This window comes from Leuciscus leuciscus (assembly GCF_965113295.1).
Source record: "Leuciscus leuciscus genome assembly, chromosome: 24".
Taxonomy (NCBI): Eukaryota; Metazoa; Chordata; class Actinopteri; order Cypriniformes; family Leuciscidae; genus Leuciscus; species Leuciscus leuciscus.
In genome coordinates this window covers 5,822,764-5,845,096 of record NC_138723.1, presented here as the reverse complement: position 1 = coordinate 5,845,096, position 22,333 = coordinate 5,822,764, and the positions used below count along the sequence as shown (strand labels likewise).

At 40.3% G+C, this 22,333-nt stretch overlaps 1 protein-coding gene across 6 annotated transcripts in view; it reads left to right on the top strand.

Annotated features, from left to right (window-relative positions):
• The window catches only part of palm2akap2 (PALM2 and AKAP2 fusion), a 246,809-nt gene that overhangs the window by 218,854 nt on the left and 5,622 nt on the right, over positions 1-22,333 (top strand). For 4 of the 6 annotated variants that reach the window (XM_082157648.1, XM_082157646.1, XM_082157649.1 and 1 more), the window contains 3 exons: positions 11,423-13,562; positions 16,626-16,819; positions 17,923-17,946. In XM_082157648.1, the coding sequence (XP_082013774.1) occupies positions 11,423-13,562; positions 16,626-16,819; positions 17,923-17,946 (2,358 nt within the window). Of the gene's footprint in view, positions 1-5,214; positions 5,436-11,422; positions 13,563-16,625; positions 16,820-17,922; positions 17,947-22,333 lie in introns of those variants that run through there. The other 2 variants (XM_082157651.1, XM_082157647.1) reach the window with 2 other exon arrangements.

The following is a 22,333-nucleotide window of genomic DNA, read 5'->3' as shown; positions in this document are numbered from 1 at the left end:
AAAATGAGACTGTGCTTGTTGCTCTTTTTCAAGCATCTGGGGACTCAGGGCCCTGTTTTAAGGATCTAAGCACATGGTCTAAAGCGCACAGCGCAAGTGCATTTACAGTAGGTCGTGTCCGAATCCACTTTTGCTAGTTTAACGACGGGAAAAATGGTCGGCGCTCCCGGCGCATGGTCTAAAAGGGTCTTCCCTATTCTCTTAATGAGTAATGGGTGTGTTTTGGGCGTAATGTGTAAACCAATCAGAGTCTCATCTCCCTTTCCCTTTAAAAGCCAGTTGCGCTCACACCATGGCGGATTCACTATTGACATTGCGAAATTTGCAAGCAGAAAAACTGAACGCTTCTCTAGCGAGGAAACGGATCTGCTCGTGTGCAAGGTTAAAGCGCAAGTAGACCATCTACGGGACAAAGTGTGGACCCGCCTATAGGCACACATTACTAATGCGCCCTTTAAATAACAAAAAAAATATTGCTTCATTGACTTTAGAGCAGGTTTCAGTTGGTCAATGGCTCAGTCTATTTCTGTTGCCTCAAAATAGCAACGCACCAACAATGCACCTGAACACACCTAATTTTCAGACCAGCAGCCCATGGGCGCACAAATGGGCGCAAATGCATTTGCTATTTAAACAACGTGGCGCAGGACGTGAAAATGATAACTGCGTCGGGCTGAAACTAGCCAAACACACTTGTGTCACGCCTGGCGCTGCATTGCACCAGGTGTATAATAGGGCCCTGAAGCTTTCTAGTTCTATTATGGTTCTATTATGGTTCTATTGTCAGTCTCAGTCGCCGTGACGCGTTTAGTGGACTTATTGATTGATTTGGCTTCATTTCTACAGTCCCCTATTCTTCCTTTAAAAGCCACAATGTATTTCTCTCTCACTGTGTAAACTGCCTTGAGAATGATTTAAAATGACATCTTCTTGCTTGGTCTTCAAGCTATAAATAGGTAATAATTCCTAGTATGTGTGTGTGGTTTGAATTGCTTGGGTTTGAGTTTGGGATGATTGTATTCATTTAATAGTACTTTATTAGGCTTACTCAAGGAGGTTATATCTGAAGAGATGCCTTTCATCTGACAGCTTCTTGGCACACCTGGAACACATGACCTCCATTTGGCCATCTTTGCTAGTTGGCACTATGTTATGCGTGGTATTTTTCAAGCATGGCCAGTATTGGCAAGTAATAAAAAGCATTTCATTTAATAGTAGAGTGACAACAGATTTTTCAATATATTCTAGTTTTTTTCCAGGAACAAGCTGTATTCAACAATTAGCTTTTATACTATGACAAAAGACTGCATTGCTTAATTTTGTCACAGTGTTAAATGAAATGACAGCATTTTGTTTTATTCTGATATTTAAATTGGGGTTTTTGAGTTTTAGTTCTTCCTAAATAATATGGAAGCCCATTTCAACCACATGAGGAAAAATATGATTTGTTCAATCAAAATTAAAACATAAATATACATAATTATAACATCAGAAATTTCAACTTTTCATGTCATAATTATGTTTTATATCATAATTTCAATTTAGTATTTCACAATTTCAACTTTTTATGTCAATTTCGACTTCAATTTCATAAATGAAAAGAAAAATTCTGTGACTTAGTAAATAATAATAAAAAAAATTGTGATAATTATCTGTTTTATTCAGATTTTTGTCAATTTCAAGTTTGCATCTAATAAAAGTGACTTAGTATATCATAATTTCAACTTTTGATGTCATAATATCTGTTTTATCTCATAATTTAGTATCTCATTATTTCAACGTTTGTAAATTTCGACTTTGTTTACTTAGTAAATCATAATTACGAACTTTTATGTCATAATTTCAACTTTTCATCTAATAGATATGATATAGTATATAAAGTATGACTATTTTTTATATCATAATTTCAATTTAGTTCAATTTAGTCACAATTTCAACTTTTTAATATAAATGTCATCGTCCATTTTTAATCATTTTGACAGTATATCCTAATTTCAACTGTCATAATGATCTGTTTTATCACATAATTTAGACTTTTTGACTTTTGTCAATTTTGACCTTTTATGTCATAATTTCACCTTTTAATCTGATAAATATGATTTTAGTATCTCATATTTGACTTTTATGTAAATGACAAATATGATGACATCATTATAACTTAATTTCATAATTTCAACCTTTTATGACATAATTTCATCTTTATGTAATCATTATGACCTTTTATGGGATTCCACATGTAAAGCACTTTCTCGAAAAGGTAGCTTGACTCCAGCTAAAATACACCAAGAAACATTATCAGGTCTGAACATACATTATCAGAAGCCTGTAAGATAATACAGTCTGACAGTAGCCTCCCCAGCACTGCTTTATTATTATTCCTGATGCACAGTGACACACAGATTGTGGGCGGAAGGATCTCTCTAGCAGAGGATGACACACCCCATCCCACTGCTGTCAACATCCTCCATTAAAACACACTGCCTTCAAACTCCAGAGAAGGAGAAAGAGAAGGAGAAGTTTCCAACAACCCACAACTTCACTCATTTGGGCACTAACAACATTTTTAAAACCTTTTTCAAAGTATTTGGAGGATATGTGAAGGATATTGAGGACACGCTATTGAAACCGCAGTAGAAACACTCCTTTACTAAGCAGTCTCAGTCAGTCTATCATGTGAAGTGTTGGTTGACATGAAGGTTATACTGCGGTCTTTGTGTATCTCAGTAAAGACGCGAGTGTGTGGTGTTATTATTAGCACAAAGACTCTTTAACAGCCTTGTATGACTGAGTGGCTTTCAGTTCTCACAGCGATCTTGCCTGGATCTCTTCTGCTCTTATCTGTAATTCTATTGTGGTCCCATTTAAGAAAGACACTTGTTGTCGCAAGGACATTATAGTCTTACCACAGCGAAATCTCATCAGGGACGTACTGTACCAACGTCTATTTTGAGGTTTCAATGAAAACAATATCTAGACATCTATTTAATCATCCAACCAATTTCACAATGTGTACTTCATGACCTGATAAAATGGGGTTCAAATATGGGATGGGATACAAATATTACACCATAGCTTTTGTGTAATAAAAAAGGAAATTCCTGAAAAGAGTACGACACGCCTGATTAGATGAACACAAATCACATTGTAGTTATTCAAACTGTTTATGGGACCAGTCGGTAACTGTGAATGGGTTAGCTGATAGTATCAGTATTATCATAACTGGTAGTATAGAGCAATGCCGTAACCACTATTTATAAAACGGTTAGTTCCAGTTCTTGATTCTGATCGGTCAATAGCTGTGTTTTATTCATGATAAAACACGGCTATGACCGCTTCACCAAACGGTTCTATGTATCACTACACATCACCCTTAGCAACCACTCTTAGCAACGCAAACATATGTTCTCATTGATATTGTTCATTGAAGCTCATAAGCTGTGTCTGAAACCGCTCACTCGTTCACTCATTCACTAATCCCTACATAGTGAATGGCAGTTGAGTGCACTACATCAGCAAAGAGTGAACGAAAATGAGTGAGCGAATTCGGACGCTGACATAATCATCACGCGCCAGAGAGCTCGGACAATTTCGTCATAAACATTACTTACCCATCTTTGAAATTTCCTTTTTTGGCTGTATGAATTGTATGTAACAATTGTATGTATGTATTTTTCACGTTTATTGCGTTATTTGATTTTAAAAAAGACTTGCTTGTCATATTTATTTACTTTTTACATTTATGTGTGAAAATAAAAGAGAACAAAACACTACACAACACATTTGTTTATTCAAATATAGATATAACGGTATATAAATAAATAAATAAATAAATAAATAAACACATAAAACTGTCCAAAAAACCCCCCTCCGTTATTTAAACATTACTTTCATTACTTTTGTGGGGTTTCCAGTCAGTCAAATGATTGTTAAGTGTCCTTCAAATGATTGTTTTCTATCTCGTGTGCGCCGTTGCTATGGTGACATTGTTGCCGTCTGTTATATTTATTTTTCATTCGCGCTCTAACGCCTTATCGTGTTGGATTGTGGGAAATAGTGTCTCAGCAAGTGTACATCGGATGTACACTCGAATTCAGAGAGGATTGTGGGTAAAAGTAGTGAACGAAAGTAGGGAATGATGTCGTTCACTCAGAATTCGGACACCACTACAAAATGGCCGACACCCTAAATAGTGCACTATATAGTGGATAGGGAGCGATTTCAGACACAGCTATAGAGTAGAGTATTGTGAGAGATCGAGTGAGCGAGTGTACCTGCATTTACAGTAGATTTTCCTTCAGGTCAGTCCTATATTCGTAATAAAATATCCGTTTGAATGTCCGCTGCAATTTCTTGTGTGGTTTTCTAATGGGTTTTTCCGTGCCCTGACACGCTAGTCATTGATCAGTTGCGTCCAAGTTGTGTCTTGCTTCTCCGTGTTCACAACTTTCAGTCCTTTCAACATAGAAGTCTACTCTACTGACTGACGCACTCATAAAGACAGTCTTTGCCGCCATCTAACGGCGAAATAAAATAACTTGTTGCTGTTCATGGTCAGGGACTATTTTTTCCAGCGGAAAGTGATTTTACTTATTTTACTTATTTTTTTTTTTTGGGCTTTAATATTAGTATTCTGTGGCAACCGTTTTATAAAAGCAATAAGGTGCTCGAGGCTAGTACTGTATCTAATATTAACAACGCCCTTCAGCTGTGACTTATTCACGATACAGCACAGCCTCTCGTACCTTATTGCTCACATAGCCTATCCACTGTAGACATTGAGGAGGACATGTCCACAGACAATGTCTTTGTTACTAGCCTATATAATTATTATAAAGCGTTTCCCATAATTGTACTGTGCTGTGGTGAAATTTCACTTGTATCAGCTTCTGAAACTTGTGTGGATGTGTGAACAGTATGAGTAAGAGAATCCAGACCGCATGTTTTGAGTCAGTGGTGAACAGTGTTGCTCACCCAGACGCCCTGCGCCTTTCCTTGTAAGGTGTCTCTAGAGGAGTTACTCCCTCGGCCCGGGTCGGCTCTGACAGAGTGCTTCTTTGTGTGAGGACAGGAGGAGACCACACCCCTCACTTTTAAACCAGACCCCCTCTGCATGACATCACAAGAGTCCTGACTGCAGGACAGACAGAAGAGAGAGAGGCATTGTAGGAGAGCGGACGGAAACGAGTGTTGCGGGGTGAGTGAAGCACACATGAGGAAGAGGGGCGGGGGTGGGAAGAAGTGGGAAGAAGTCGCCCCGGGACGGGTTTCACTGGGGCTCCTAAAAGCCTAGTGTGAGGAGGACTCTTTCTCACGTTACAGATTTGACAACAGGACACTCAGGACTTCTAGTATTTGCTGGGTTTTCGTTTTTCTTTTAAAGGAGCTCTAATTTCATGGCAGAAGTTTGTTAAGAAAATTGGAAAAGTATGAAAAAGGTAGGAAGCAAATCACTCTTTGGAATTCGGATTTGGGCTAAATATGGGAGGCCTATAGCTTCATATTTTCATTTTGAGTCTGAGAGAAGTAATGATCAAGAAGTTACACGTTCATAGCTCAGGAGATTTATTTGAGGTCTTTAGTTTCGTTTCATCGATATATCAGCTTTGTGTGAGATGTTTCTCATAAAATCCATAAGGCAAAGTAAAAATTATGATTGTTGAGTAATTTGATTTTGGGATTTGGTCAGACTTCATATTATAGTTGATCTTAACTACTACTGTATGTACTTAATCATTTAATACAGTTTACTTATTAATGTACATGTCGGTGCATTGTAAGTACTTGCTTTTAATTAACATTATTAACTTACATTATTACTTAACAAACTGTACTTATACTATTAACTCACCTATAACAGTAACCACAAAACCCCTGACCCTACCTTTACTCCTAAACCCAACCACACCTCAAACTCATCAGCAATAAATGCATTATTCAGTAAATGCATACATGCAGTAAATCTATAGTCTTGTGGGTATTTAATGTTGGTAGTAGTTAAGGCCACCTAATATAAAGTATGACCTGACACTTTTTTTTTTTTTTTGTCCATAATGAGATCTCTGATATTTGACAGCAGACTTTGGTATCGAAGTAGAATTTGATGAGATATTGTTAAGATCTCTTCTTAAACTCCAAGAAGCACTTGCCTTAAGCAAAAGTCTCAGTTTGCTATCCACTGGATCCAATTGATTGGGATTGTTTCATGTTTTGAAGTCCTGTGTTCTCTGTCTGCGCTGGTAGAGTTGATAATCCTATTTCAGGAGTCTTTCATCAGCGGTGTGGTTTGATGGGTCTGTCCTTATGAGCTGCTGAAAGTCACGCTAGACACAGGCATCTTGCGTAACCGTTAAAATTGAAGAATTTTTGTGTTCTTTGACTTAATCGGAGGCCCGAAAACATACTTTGAACACTTAAACCACACTGGAAATGTCCTTTCATTATAATCTAAAAAAAATGTTGGGTTGTATCAGTCAATGTTTGGGCCAAATATGGACAAACCCAACCCAATTTTACAGTAAAATTTTAACCCAACGGTTGGGTTTGTCCATGTTTGGCCCAAACATTGGCTGAAACAAACCCAACATTTTTTAGAGTAATCAAAATATCAAACCAAGTGCTTTTGTTTAATAGAAGGATTTTTTTTTTATGTTTTAAATGACTAAATGAAATATTTCTGATTGTCAAACATTGGTAGAACATATTTGATATAATGTTCTACACCTGTCTGTACCTCCATTAAATATCGCCTGGAGAACACTTACAAGTCAATGCAAAAATGGCTCAGCAACACTCATACATTCCTAAACATGGCTTAAGTGCCCAAATACTTTTTGGGGCCACTCTACTGAAAGAGAAAGTAGGGCCCAAATGGTGTCTGTCTGACTAAACACTTCCAGATGCTGTGAGGGCAACAACATGCAGAGCGCAACGTAAACAGAGGCACCAATAAACCCGTTTCAGAGTAAGAAGACAAATGTGAGGCACTGTGCCCATGAACACATTAACTTACAAGTTGTATAAATATACAAGGAGTTTATCTCCATCCATCTTGGCCTTTTGTAGGTTTATATACACATCCAAGACCATGCAGATACCCCTACACACACACACACACACAGTTAAATGACGTGAGGCAGGGCTGTGTATCCTTCATCACTTCTATTAGACTGCCGGAGCCTGGAAGACAGCTGAACTATGCCGGGAATGTCAGAGGGGGTTTAGAGGAACATCCGTGGAGAGCGTCTGTTCCTCAGAGGACACACTGATGTTCCTTCACTTCTGACTGCTCACGGCCACAGACTCCGGGGAATACAGATTTAATGCACAGCCACTGCAAAGACAGCTGAGGACGGCTTATGGTTATTGAATAGAAAAAATGAGGATTGCTAGAGGTTGCTCTTTCACTGTTCAAGTGACTTCATGGATTTCTTAGTTATGTTTCTTTAACGAATCAGCTTGGCCTTGCTATAAAAAAATATATATCAGGGCACGTTTACACGACAATGATGTACTAAAAAGAAGACAAGTTTTTCCTTTGCGTTTCCCGCATACTGGCGACAACTTTGTCAAAAACTTTTTCATGGATCCACGAAAACAATTTTATTCTGTATTATTCATGCCAGGCCAGAAGTTGGCGATGTTACTTTGTAAAGAAACACTATGGACTGAATAGGTAATACACATGCGCATGACGTCAGCGTTTTCACTTATTCGCATTTTTGTTGTTTACATGTCTTTAGTAAATCCTGTCCCCGTTAGACAAATCTTTGTCTTTTTCTACAACTTTCGAATACTTAAGTTGAGAATCAAAGGTTGTGATTCATGTCAAACTCTTTACTGAAGATACGTGCATGGTCACTGTTGTTTTTTACTTGATCTTGGAAGAATCTGATGAGAAATTATTAAGTTCGTATTAAAATTACAGTCTTTAGTATCTTGAGAAATCTGAGCACAATTTGAGATACTGTTGAGATCTCTTTTGAGAAGACTTAAGACAAGCAGGAGTGTTTGATCTCTTAGAACTCATTGCTGAGGACTAACTGAGATATTAAAGAGATTGCATTTGTGATTTCTTCTTATGTGTGAGAGTTGTTTGGGAGAAAGAGAGGGAAACGCATGTGTTCTTAAGCTCTTAATGCTTGATTGGATGTCCGCCCGCTGTGGGAAGTGCTGAACAGGACACATGAGACGGTGGTAAAAACACGTGGCGCTTCTCATGAAACCTTTTATCAACACATCCCGGTCAGATTTGACAATTCTCACACGGTGATGTCAAACAATTTCCAACCACTAGATCATCACTCGTTTTGGCATGAGGGAAGGACTGGCCTCATGCAGACTAGATTCATATTTTATCATGGCTTTGTTTCAGAACTGATGAGTTGATTAAGTGTTTTGTAGTGCTCCACTCAACACTCTGTATGTAAATCTGTCCTAGACTGTTGGCTTGAGGGAAATTCACATGACTTCCTTGTGTCATTATTTGGTGAGAGTTTGGGCTGGACGCTAGTGAACACACCCTGAAGGGAAGGGTGGTCTGTGTGACTGAAGAAAGGGGTCTTATTGAGCTCATGCCACATTAAAGACACATGTGACACGTCCTGCTACTCAGACCCAGAACAGCTTGAGACAAGAAGGAATTTATTAACACTGTTTGATCTGAATTAAATCTGCAGATTGACTTAAACAGCTTTTTTAGATCAAGCCCTCTTACATGCTTTGGAAAAATCTGGTAATATTAGTTATGTATGTTAATTTAATTTGGCAACTATATAAATTAATACAAACACTGCCTTTGATTGAATTATTGCTTTTATAAAATGCGGGATCATATTTTTAGATTCAAATATTTTATCAAATTGTTGTTATGATTCAAATATGAATGTTCAATAAATGTAATAATGATACACTAAAATCAGTGGTTACATGACGAACCTTTAACATCCATGGAATCTTTCCATTGAACAAAAGGTTCTTTAAAGTGGTTTATTAGACATTCTTCACACTAAGAAATAAAAATGGTTATTTTAATAACTATACATTGAAAGCTTCTTTGGGGAGCCAAAAATGGTTCTTCTAAAGTGGAGTGAAAATTGTAATTGTTTTGAAATATTGTTCCCATTAAAGGATTTGCTCAGGGATATTTATTTGCTCCATAAAGAAATGTTGGTTAAAGGTGTATTAGAATCCCAGTTCTAATGATGTAATATAGATTTTGTTCCACCCAGTGTTAAAACAGGAATAGGTTTACTTTATGTGGCCATGGACACACCATCACCTGAAATAGCACATGACTTTGAGCTGAAAATAAAGTTATTTCAAAACAAATTCCTCTTTTCTAGGCTGTAAAAATAACATCTCTATGCTGCTCTCCCACTAGTTTATTATGCTTTTCCATTTATGGCAGGTTATATTACCGTTATTTTCTTTACAGGTCTCTGACTAGCCTTTTCAGGAACACCAACTTTCAAACAACAGCAAACAACTGAAATTGCTCAGGCATGCACACTCGCCTCTAAAACATAAATGCTGAGCAAAGAAACAGAATTCCTGCAATGGCCTCTGTTTACCAGAGAATACAGCACTATAACGGTGTGGCTCAGTAAAACTGCACTCTAGACAGGACTTAATAGCAATAACACTTTCACGTTTTAGTATCTTGTATGGATGCAGTGGTTTTGTATGTTGTTAAAGGTTTGCTAAAGTTTGTTCGGGTACTGTTTACTTGCTTTGGTTTGTGGCGTCCTGTGGTTTCCAAACTTGGAACCAATATCAGCAGAAGAATTTCATTTGGAACAGCATACCAAATGTGTAGCCAATATTAAACAAGAAAGCGTTCAATAGAAATTTGCATACTAATAACATTAAAGAAAAATGTAGAACATATTTTAGCAAGCTTGTCATTCCTAAAAAAAAAATTTGAAAATGCCCTAAGACGAAGAAAGAAAGAAAAATCTCTGTCAGATTTTTCATTTAAAAAGGGCTGTCCCATCTGGTGAATGAGTAGCAATGAAAGCAAAGCTCAGTGTAATAAGTGGTATTTTTCCCTGAGGAGACTTTACTGTGCTTCATTCTCCAAATGCATCTCAACAATCTCCCACAGGGTTACTAGACCACTTATAGGTATCAGTACCAGATCCATGCAATAGAAACCCCCCTGCAATTATTCCTCTGAAAATAAAGAGTGTCTTCATAGTCTAGACATCGATGTTTTCTTTTGGTAAATAACTAGGATCTATTACCCACTCACACCCATTAGACATAGAGATGGAGGGGCATAAGGAAAACTAGGGCATGCAGAACCTTTCCTTTTATGTTTTTATTTAGTGTTTTCTTCAAATTAGCCTGTGTTTGTTTTGTTTCTCATGAGTTGAGCTGAGCATGAATCATTACAACCTTGCTTATCTTATGATGTTCCTGTAGCTTTTGAAAGGTCATGGGTTTGATACGCAGGAAAACAGATGTAAGTTGCTTTGGATGAATGCTCTGCCAAATGCATAAATGAAAATCCTTCAAGCAAACAGAAGAAACTGAAACAGAAAATATATTTACTTTATGTTCCATTGCAGGTCAATGGTATTTTCCAAAAAGTTATGAATTCCTATTATTTGATGTGGGCGTGTTAATGGGGATACTAAGGTGAAAGTCCCATGTTTTCCTCTCACTTGAGACTTGTGCAACTCCATTATACCACTGAGTAGACCTAGAGAAGAGACCTTAAATTATTAAAACTCAGGATCAGATAGCAGAGGTCAGAGTTCAACAAACCCATTATCTTCCACATCTTATCACAGTCCACCTATATTATGCATGATGGTCACATGCAATATTTCCTTTGGGATGTTGCTTTGGTTTCTGATGTTCACACAGTTGGTGGTGTAGCAACCAATATAATTGGGGTTCCCTTAGTTTGGGAAATTTCTGATAATCTGCACGCAAAAACAACTGAAGTACTCTGCAGATAAATAAACCAAGTACTTTTGGTTTGGGGCAGGGGTCCATCTATGCACATATTTGTCCATTGCATCATATATTACGTTATTTTCAACATTGCAGTTTTACATGCAAAGACACAAAGTCTACATAATCAAGAGCAGTTCACTTCTGCAATTTCTCTTATATCAGCAGCAAGAGTTCACAGAAACTACACCACAGAACACCAGTAGACTCAAGTGCGATTTACATGTGTGCACCCAAGTTCAGAAATACTGTTCAGGTCATCAAACAAACCCAGTTGTGCACTAAATGTGTTACTGTATAGTTGCTGAATTTCAAAGGTGTGAATGGTCTGAAAGTTAGAATGCAATTATGTATTTTCATGAGTGACCATAATGCTCATAACTAATGCAGTGTATATTGTGAAGAAGAAGAATTGCATGAATGCATGTTTGAACTAATCCGATCTCTGTCTTTATTTCCCTAGAAGTCCCCTGTACTCTCAGAGGATGACAGTGAGCTGAAAAGAGAGAGAAGCCTGAAGACTGTAAGTTTTTTCGATTCAGTGAGTGTGATATCCACTGGTGAGAGCAGTATGGAGCTTGAAGTTCAGACTAAGACCCAGCAAAGTTATGTGAGCAGTGGGCAAAACAGCGTGAGACACGGGGGAGAAGGACTGGACAGCGAAGTTGCCAAGGAAATCCTGTACCTGGATCAGGTCCTTGAGGACAACTGTTGTGACCCCAGGGCCGAAATGACTTCAAATGGGACAAGTTCCCCAGAGATTAACTCAATTAGAGTTCATGGAACTGGACCATCTGTGCATACCAGTGACACATCACCCTTGCACAACCATGAAGTTGTTTTAGAAGGGAAAAAACAGACCACTTTTGTTGATGATAACTTTAACACTAAACCCAATGGTCATGCAGCGATGATAGGAAACGACTGTACAAGGTCACCTGAGTCCCCTAGGACAGCAATCAAGAAAGAGGCACGTTTTGAGCTCCGACCATTTCATGAAGAGAAGAAACCATCAAAACTATTTGACAACCCAACTGAGAAAGAAGTCCGGGTGAAGAAAGTCAGACCCACGGAGGAGATTGCAGAGCTGGAGAGGGAAAGGCTGGAACTCATTCGGGGTCAGGCAGTCAAGAAAAATCCTGGAATTGCAGCGAAATGGTGGAATCCACCTCAGGAAAAGCCACTGGAAGAGGAGCTGGAGCCAGAGCAGCTGGAGTCTCTTCGAAGATATGAGGAGAGGAAGCAGAGGAGGCCTGAAACCAACCGTATGCCACAAGCTGCACCCAGACAGACAATCTCCTTCATCCAACCTGAAACAGGAAACAAGGAGGATGTTGTCATGGAAGAGATTGACTTTTCTGCAGCACGCAAGCAATTTCTGCAGATGGATCATAGCAAGCAGCCCACAGCTCCTAAGAGGAACGTGGCACCGCAGCTTTACTCTGCCAAACCTTTCTTCAGGACTCCCGAGGTCACGCATGTAGAGAGGCCATGCGGTTCTGTCACAGTTGCCAATCAAGAAGGGGTCACATTCTATGACGGAAGTGAAGTTACTACGGTCAAAGCTGAAAAGATTTACTGCAGCTCCGGAGAATCTGTCATAGCACCCAAAGATGGTTTGGCTCAGAACGAGTTTAAAGATGATGATTTTACTTGTGCCCGGGCAGTGATGACCATTGTGAAGGAAGAGGATTCTGATTTGTGTCAACAATCTTTGAACAGCTCCTACCATACAGAAGAAATTGACTCCGGGTTAGATGACCTATCCCTGCGGTCTCAGGACACCACTGTACTCGAGACGCTCTCCAATGACTTCAGTATGGACAACATAAGTGACAGTGGTGCATCAAATGAGACCATGAGTGTCTATTTGGAAAACTCTCTTGGGGAGTACTCTTTTCCCTCAACTCCAATGGCCACTACACCAATCAATGGGAAACATGAAAGTGGTATCAAATCTCCTGGTGAACAGAGTGGGTCTTATCACGGAGAAGGCTTGACGGAAGAAGAGCTGGAATACCATGCTGGTATTCTTGTCCAAAATGCTATCCAGCAAGCCATTGCTCAGCAGAATGACAAATGGGAGCCTCTTCAGGCCACACAACATTCGTCCCCTATCCCGGAGAGACATGTGGAAAGCATTCAACCCCAACCCCTAGTGGAGAGATCTACTGTCACACCACCTCCCAAAGTGCCATCCCCTCCGGAGGAGAGGAGAACAATTGCTCCTCAAATAACTGTAGTTCAAGCCGCCCCAGTTATCCCAGTCAACACTTACAAACCCCCCAGTCCCTCTCCACCACCAGCGGAGAAACCAGAATTCAGCTATTTCAGTAAGTACTCTGAGGCAGCAGAGCTCAGGAGCACAGCGGCTGTCACTCGTCCTCAGGACACAGAAGTCACCTCAGGGCCGTTCAAGCTGCGCTCACGCAAACAGAGAACCCTGTCCATGATCGAAGAGGAGATCCGGGCAGCCCAGGAGCGCGAGGAAGAGTTGAAGAGACAACGACAAGCGAGACAAACATTGCACCCGCCCCGTACGCAGAAGCTGAAGGCCAGCAACCAGCCAAACAAGCTGGTCCTTACTGGGAAGACAGCACCAGGTATGAGTATATCCAGGCAATGTGTGCAATCATGGCAGCAATAATTGAACACTTACTGTAGGGAATAGGTGCAGAACTTTATTTGAGGTATTTTATTTGAAGGGTAACTTATCCCACAATTAATAGCCCTTTAGTATAAACCATACAAGATGCTAATTAGTACTCATAATCATATTTAAGCTGCTCTTTGTGCAGTTTTTCATGGATTACACCAGAACTTAAATAATTATTTTCTTCAAATCTTCAATTACTCAGTCTGATGGTCAATGTGTTGACGCCTGTTTCACAAGTTCACACTTACAAATAAGTCAGATAGAATAAATGGCTGTGGTAGGAACAAGCCAAGAGTGAGGAGTCGGGGTGGTGGTGGGATGCTGAAAACTGCAGAGGAACATAGGTGAGACGACTGTGTGTGTGTGTATAGGCTTCCTCTCATGCTGATAGGATTAGACGTGATAATTGCTGATGACATGTTGATTGGATAGATCATGTGAACGTGCTCCTCCCAAACTTGTTAATGAAACATCATTTAAAGAAATGTTTGTCTACTAATGCAAACCCTCAGCTAAAACTGAAGGCTGACATATATCTGTCTCTGTAACTCGAGATTTGATGTTAATTACCTGGTGATTGTCAGTCATATCACTGAGATCCTGGAGGTTCTCTTCATAGAGCTACTTTAGTTTACATTCCTTGCACGCTGTGTCCTTTGGGTCTGCACCCGCTGTTCAGCCTGAGTCACTTTTGCAAGCTGTGCTTTTTGAAGAGGGTTTTAAGAAAACTGCAGCATAGTGCCTGATTTGTTTTTAAATGTATGAGCTTGATGACTACTCTGTACAATTGACTAGATAATGCTATATGGGTAATCTAATATATGTAAAAGCTTTCAGTTCTAGCGACCACCAACAGTTTCAAATTATGTTGGTTTGATGTTAAAAATTATTATAACAGACTAGCAGTACGTACTTTAAATGTTCTGTTTACGCATGTTTGGTTTTGGTGATGTAACACTCATCAACACAGTATTTAATGGCAGTGTGTGCTTTTCCTTTTGACAACAATGTCTTATTCATGATGATGTCCTGTACTTGAGAAGTTTATGTCTGCCCTCTAGTGGTGTTATAGGGAATGCATGAGTCCTTTCTTTTAGCTTGCTTTTAGCTATAATGCTAAATCCCATAGTATTGGAATTTATCTTGTGCGATCAATATCAGTAATTGACCTCTCATTAATGACAGTAGTTCTGAGAGGACCAATATAGACTTCCTGTGAAGAGGCACAGAATTTCTACTGCAAATTTTCATTTAAAGCTTTGCAAAAAGACTCGAGTTGCCAACGTCAGCAGAAGTAAATAAGAGTGCTTTCAGTTTCTGAGAATATCAACACACTATTTATCAAATAAGTGACAAACTGCAACATATTTCCCAGTTCCTTGTAGCCCACATCTCAAAAATAGGGACATAATCTGATTTCCACATCTGTAAAATAAGTCTTTTTGCAAGCATCGTACAGAGTGAAATGCCTGTGTTTGATACTTACTACAAAAAGCTTTCTCTGCTCCTAAAAGTCCAATGCAAGGCTCAAGCTCCAGATCAATAGAATGTGCTTCAGAAAGAAATTTAAATACAAATTTCCAAAATGGCAGAATTTTACTACATGACCATAAAGGATGAAACAGGGTTGCTTCTGACATTTTACACTTATCACAGAGTGGAGAAATTGTGGGATACATTTTATGAAGTTTTGATTTAGAATAATGAAGCCTGTGAATTACCTTGAACTGAATCAAATTGTGTCTAGCATTCTCAGAACATGTACTGTATGTACATCTCTCAAGCACTCATCCCACATGTTTTCATGAATATTAAAACCAATTTCCTCTTCCCAGTCCTGTTTTATTTTTCCTGTGTTGTTGTCCACCTTTTCTAGGAGTAATTTGTAAAATTTTGACACACCACTCATACCAGGGTGTACATTAACAATTCTCTCTAAGGTGGGATTCAAAACTTCAAATAAATCTTCAAATAAATCTACAAATCGCTCAGTTAGACTAACAATGTATTAATCTAAGGCAGAAACAATGAGCTCATTATAGTAATTATTACAAGCTGTGAACATAATGATTACAATAAATAAAAAAATGTAGCATTGGTGCATGTTGATTCAGAGTTTGCATCATCTGAAGTCCTCGCAGGAGTTGGAGTCTCAAAGCATCTCTTCACTGGTGTTGGGGCATCTGAAGTCTTCATAAGATGCTGGATTCAAACTGGAGCTGACGTACTCTAGTTACATTAGGATGGGCATCTCGAGATAAAACAGAAAAGCAAATGGAAAGTAACTAGCATAGCTGCTGTTCATAACATTAAGAAACAATAACCATGTGCATTTGATCTGATATAACTGGAGTACAAGGTTATGAGATCCATTATGTGAATGCTAGGCTAAAGAGATGCATCTTTAATCTAGATTTAAACTGGTGAGTCTGAGCTCCGAACATTATTAGGAAGGCTATTCCAGAGTTTAGGAGCCAAATGTGAAAATGCTCTCCCTCCTTTAGTGGACTTAGATATCCTAGGTACTACCAGACGCTCAGAGTTTTGTGGTCTTAAAGAGCGTGATGGATTGTAGGGCGATAGAAGATCGGTTAAATTCACAGGAGTTGAACCGTTTAGGGCCTTGTAGGTCAGTGGCAATACTTTATAATCGATACAGAACTTAATAGGTAACCAGTGTAGAGATGATAAAATTGGTGTTATATGATCATATTTTCTTGACCTGGTAAGAACATTTTGGACTAATTGTAGATTATTTATTGAGGATGCCGGACAACCAGCTAGTAATGCATTACAGTAATCTAGTCTAGAGGTCATGAATGCATGAACTAACTTCTCTGCATCAGAAACAGATCACATGTTCCGGAGCTTAGCAACGTTTCTGAGGAGGAAGACAAGAAATATGATTTTCAAAAGACAAGTTGCTGTCAAATATAACACCCAGGTCTTTTACTGTAGTAGAGCAATGATTTCTTATGGTGTGTATAAGTGTGTATTGGTCTGTCTGCAGGTAAGATTGAGAAGGTCCGTCCGGTTCCTCCAGTATCGCCCTGCTCTTCAGAAGGAGCTCTGCCCTCGCCTCTGTCTGATCTGGGCAGCGACGACTCTGGAGGAGGACAGCGGACCAAGAACTTCATGCAGACTCTGATGGAGGACTTCGAGACTCACAAAGTCAAGCGCAGAGAGAAAGCTGAGGACAGCAGTGTAAGTCTCTTATGGTTAGCTTAGAATGTGATATTTTATGGCCTAATGAATTGTCTGTGGACTCTTCCTGCACTAGATCTCTCAGACATCCATCCGCAAACCATTTACAATCAAAACGTTGAATTTCACTTTAATGGTCTGTTTGGAATTAGTGATTCCTAACTGCTAAAATACCATAGCTATGACTTGCATCAGAAACATAGTTCGTCTTTTTCATCTCATGCTAAGAGAGTGAGAAAAGGGATTTTCCAGCTCATTTAGAAACTGAATCCATAAAGATGTGTGCCACATGACAAACCACCATCAAATGCCTATGGAGGACTCGCTGTTTCATATCAACCACAGTCTTTCCCCTTTTGCTTTCTCAGATATCAACAACACATTTCCTCTAAAAGCTATTATTTGGAGAACAAACAACTAAGTGCGGGTCTTTTGCAACTTGGCTGCACTGACAGTATCACATTCTGTTATTATAATGCAGACTAAGTAAAAAAACAATGGCTTTGGAACCACAGTAGTGGTAACAATATTGGTCTCTGACCATTGTGAAATAAATCCATGACAATGGTGCACTTGTAAGTTTGCCAAGTAAAATAGCCAAATATTTATAAATTGGATATTTCCTCAAGGCCTTACAAATTACAGATAAAACAATACAAATTCATGCTTATTTTAGCTTAGGGAAGGGTGTAACCAAATATTTGAGGTAGGGGTGGACCAAATATATTAAGCTTCAGAATGCGCCATTGACAAAAAAATTAAATAAATCAAAATGTTAAAATTGGTTAACCACAAATCTAAATATAGAAATACATGTGTCAGTTGTAGTAAACTCTAAACTCAGGAAACAAACGCCTGTAATGGTCAATAAATGAAATAGATATATATAGTTCATGCTCTTTGAAAAATACCAGTTATTTCAAGTGCAATCAGCAATAAGCACAGAGTATTGAGCCAATATGATCTGTATACAGTATATAAAAAGTAAAATATATGAACATGACCAGTATTCATATGGAAGTTGATCTACTTTCACAAGCTGTTCTCTACACAATAGCAAGTGTTTGCACATTGACTAATTCTTCCTCTTTCCCTCTTGTCAGTATGTCCGCTCAGTTACAACTGAGGTACTTGTACAATGCTTGCTTCAAAGTTCATTGTGCCTTCATTTGTGTTGTTGCATGTTTTAACGTGGGGAGTTGTAGCCGTGCCGAATACTTTGACACATATAATGTGTTTTCAAGAAATAATTGTCTTTTGTGTCGAATCATTGCGTCATTCATTACATATGGATTCACATTTTGAACTATAGTCAAAGTATTTGCACCTACATGATCAGTGCAGTGCCACTATCAATTCACATGAATCTCGTGTCAAAGAACTACGAACTTACAATGTCCAGTCTTCATTTGAGCATTTTACCACCTCCATTCAGACTCCTAATATTTCAGCTTTTTGTATTGTATATTTGACATAATGTTCAAGTTATTTGAGAACTTCGGATTGGACATTTAGGTTCGTTGGAATTAGACACAATGGGTGTAACACTTGGCACCAGTTTTTACTTTTGAAACAGCATGACTGTTCTCTTTTCTGCTTTATTGTTTCTGCTTTCATGCTGTGTTTGCACTTGTATTGTGTGTTGTGGTGTTTATATCTAAAGCTGTTTTGGACAGTCAGACCCAAACCCAGCATGAAACTGTTTGGAACAGGTGGGGTCTAAAGCGGTCCATCTGATGTATATGTTTGCACATGCGTATTGATATATTTTGTTAAAGCTCTTCTAACTAAATCATTGATATTGGCTTTACTCCTTTTTTTTGTTCTCAGTGTAAATAATGTAGTCTGCTTATCTAACACGGTTTAGTATGGTAAAGTAAAATCTCATATCTCCCTGCCCTTCTACAACATACTTTACATTTTAGAGCTCAGATCACATATTTTCTAAGAAAAATCATGATTCAAGTTATAATATGAAGATAAAACTGTCACACTTTATAAAAAGGTGTCATTAACTACAATGTGCATCGGGGGGATCAATGTTTTTGGTGCATTGTACTTATTTTATTGATGTATTGCAAAACAACTAACTGCTATTGAGTTGGGATAGGAGTAAGATTAAGGACAGGTTTGGTGGTGTGGGTTAAGGAGTAAGGGAAGGTCAACGGTGTAATTATAGATGTAAGTGCATGAAGGTATTTTTAAAGATAAGTACAGTGTGAAATCGTGTATGTATACCAGAGCATTGTATCAAATTATTAAATTGAATGTAGGTACATAATAGTTAAAGACACTCAATATAAAGTGGGACTGATAAAACAACTTTTTAAGTTAACACAAGTTAATGTTGATGAAACAAGGGAAATTCGGTTACACTATTTCGATGGTCCATGTTAGACATTCTCACTAACTATAAGTAACTTTGCAACTACATGTCAACTAACTCTCAGAGTATTAGTAGCCTGTTTGGTTTGGGTTAGTAGAGTAAGTTGACATGTAGTTGCAAAGTTACTTACAGTCAGTATAATGTCTGTTGAGGAGCATCACAATAAAAGAGTTAGCAGATATTAAGCAGACAGTCTACTAATACTCTAATGAGAGTCAGGCCCTGTTTACTCCTGGTATTAAGATGCGTTTGGTCGATCGGATCACAAGTGGACGACGCTAATACAGGTGTAAACAGGGTCTAAAACGCTTTGAGCTTGTCTACTTTTGACCACTTCCAGAGGTAGTCGAAAACGCATTCAACCGGATTGCTTTCGTAGCCTACTGTAAACACTCATGTGGTCGAATGTGTTCAAACATCCACTAAAGACCGTCTTTATCTCCGTCTACTGACCTAACGCGTGAACATTATGGGAAACGCTCTAGCCAGACGGGACTTAAGACCCAAGTTTGGTTTGATGATGAAAAACAAACCAAGCACAATGTTCTCTCATCATTCCTGATTTCTAACACACACTCACAGCATTCGGCTGGTCTTCGGCTGTCAGAGCCTCCGTGTGTTTCTCCGTCGTCTCCGGTTGCGTTCATTTGTAAATTGCGTGAGCTTATTTTGTCCATTAGATCAAAAGATCTGGAAAACACCTCGGTTACGACTGTAACCTCGGTTCCCTGAAGAGGGAACGAGCGTTGCGTCGAAACTGACGCTATGGGGAACGCTTTGCGTGATGACGTCTTGAAGCACATGTAAAATCAGTCCAATGGTGTGGCGGAACGTCAGAGGCGGGTGACGTCACGTACCAGGAAGCTATAAAAGCCGGCCCGAAACAGAAAACGAAAGCTACGTAGAGTCTGAAGTCGTGCTGACAGGCATGAAGGAGATATGGCAAGGCGACGCAACGCTCGTTCCCTCTTCAGGGAACCGAGGTTACAGTCGTAACCGAGGCGTTCCCTTTCAAGGGAACTCGCGTTGCGTCGAAACTGACGCTATGGGGAACGTCTATACCAACGCCACCATAGCTACAAATGTCTGTCCTGTGTGAAATCAAGTGCGCAGCACTAGGAAGACAAAACCTGAGACCCTGGAGTAGAGTCTAGGTCTAAAGAGTAGAACCTGACGAAGGTGTGCGGTGAGGACCAGCCTGCCGCATCACAAACGTCCTGCAAAGATACTCCTGATATAAGGGCCTTAGAGGCCGCCATACTCCTAGTAGAGTGCGACCAGACAGCCAAAGGAGAAGGCTGCCCAGCCGCCTCATAAGCAAGTGAGATAGCCTCAACCACCCACTTGCTCATCCTTTGCTTAGACACTGGACCTCCCTTGTTAGGGGACCCAAAGCATACAAACAGTTGATCGCTTTTTCGCCACAGGGCAGCTCTGTGGACATATGTGTCTAACGCCCGAACAGGGCAAAGCAAATTATTCGCCTCCTGGTCCGCATTTTGAAAAGGAGGAGGACAGAAGGCCTGCAGAACAATAGGTCTAGCCACATTAGTGGGGACCTTGGGGATATAGCCCGGTCTAGGATGAAGAAAAGCTTTGACCATACCCGGAGCAAACTCCAAGCATGACGGAGCAACCGACAACGCTTGGAGATCCCCTATTCTCTTTAGAGAAGAAATGGCTAGAAGGAACAGAGCTTTCAAAGTCAAGAATTTCTCAGGAACCTCCTCAATAGGCTCAAAGGGGGCCAGGGAAAGGCCTTGCAGCGCAATGGACAAATCCCAAGGTGGCACCCTAGAGCGAACTGCAGGCCTCAGCCTCCAAGTGCCACGAAGGAAACGAGATACCAGAGGGTCTTTCCCCACAGACATTCCACCCAAAGGAATGTAGTAAGCACCTATAGCCACCACATAAACCTTTAAGGTGGACGGGGTCAGACCTGCAGTGAACCGATCCTGCAGGAACTCCAGAACTGTACCAATTGGGCAGTTGACTGGATCCAACCGATGGTCACTACACCAAGAAGTGAATACTCTCCACTTCAGGGCATAAAGTTTCCTCGTGGAGGGAGCTCTGGACTGTAGAATGGTCTCAACAACCTCAGTTGAGAGACCTGACTCTATGAGCTGGGCCCCCTCAGAGGCCAAGCCCACAGGTTCCACAGTTCCGGTCGGGGGTGAAAAATCGAGCCCCCTGCTTGGGACAGAAGGTCCCTCCTGACAGGAAGCTCCAGAGGATGCCCGTCGAGGAGGGACACAAGATCGGGAAACCATACTCTGCCCGGCCAGCGCGGGGCTATAAGAAGCAGGCAAACCCGGTCCCTGCGAACTCTCTCCAGAACTCCCGGGAGCAGAGCAACTGGGGGAAAGGCGTACAGACGTAGCCTCGGCCACGTCTGTACCATAGCATCCAGTCCCAGAGGAGCTGGATGCGTGAGGGAGAACCAAAGTGGACAGTGAGACATCTCTCGAGACGCAAACAGATCCACTTGTGCTTGGCCAAACTCCCTCCATATCAGCTCCACCACCTCGGGGTGGAGCCTCCATTCCCCGGGCCTCGGCCCCTGTCTCGACAGAGTGTCTGCTCCTATATTCTGGACCCCGGGGATGTAGGCTGCCCTGAGTGACAGCAACTTCCCCTGGGACCACAAGAGGATATGGCGTGCCAGATTGGATAATGGGCGCGAGCGCAAACCCCCTTGGTGGTTGATATAGGCGACTACCGACGTGTTGTCCGTATGCACTAACACATGGTGTCCCCTGAGATCTGTGATAAAGCTCCTCAGAGCCCGGAAGACAGCTAACATCTCTAGGCGATTGATATGCCAGGAACGATGATGGTCTTCCCACAGACCTTGAGATGAGCGACCCCTTTAGTGGAAACCGGTGCATCTAAAAGAACATGTTTCTCTTTGTCCTTTATATCACTAAGATTGAGCCACAGATGCCTCTCAGTGGCCACCAGGGCTGCCATAGAGCGGCCGATGGATTTAGCCGTCTCCTTGGTGGCCCTGAGAGACAAATCTGTGGCTCTACGTAGTTCAGACACCGTATCAGAACTAATACCCCCGCCCTCCTCAGAATCACCCAATAATTCAGCCTGGTATGCTTGCATTAAAGACATTGTGT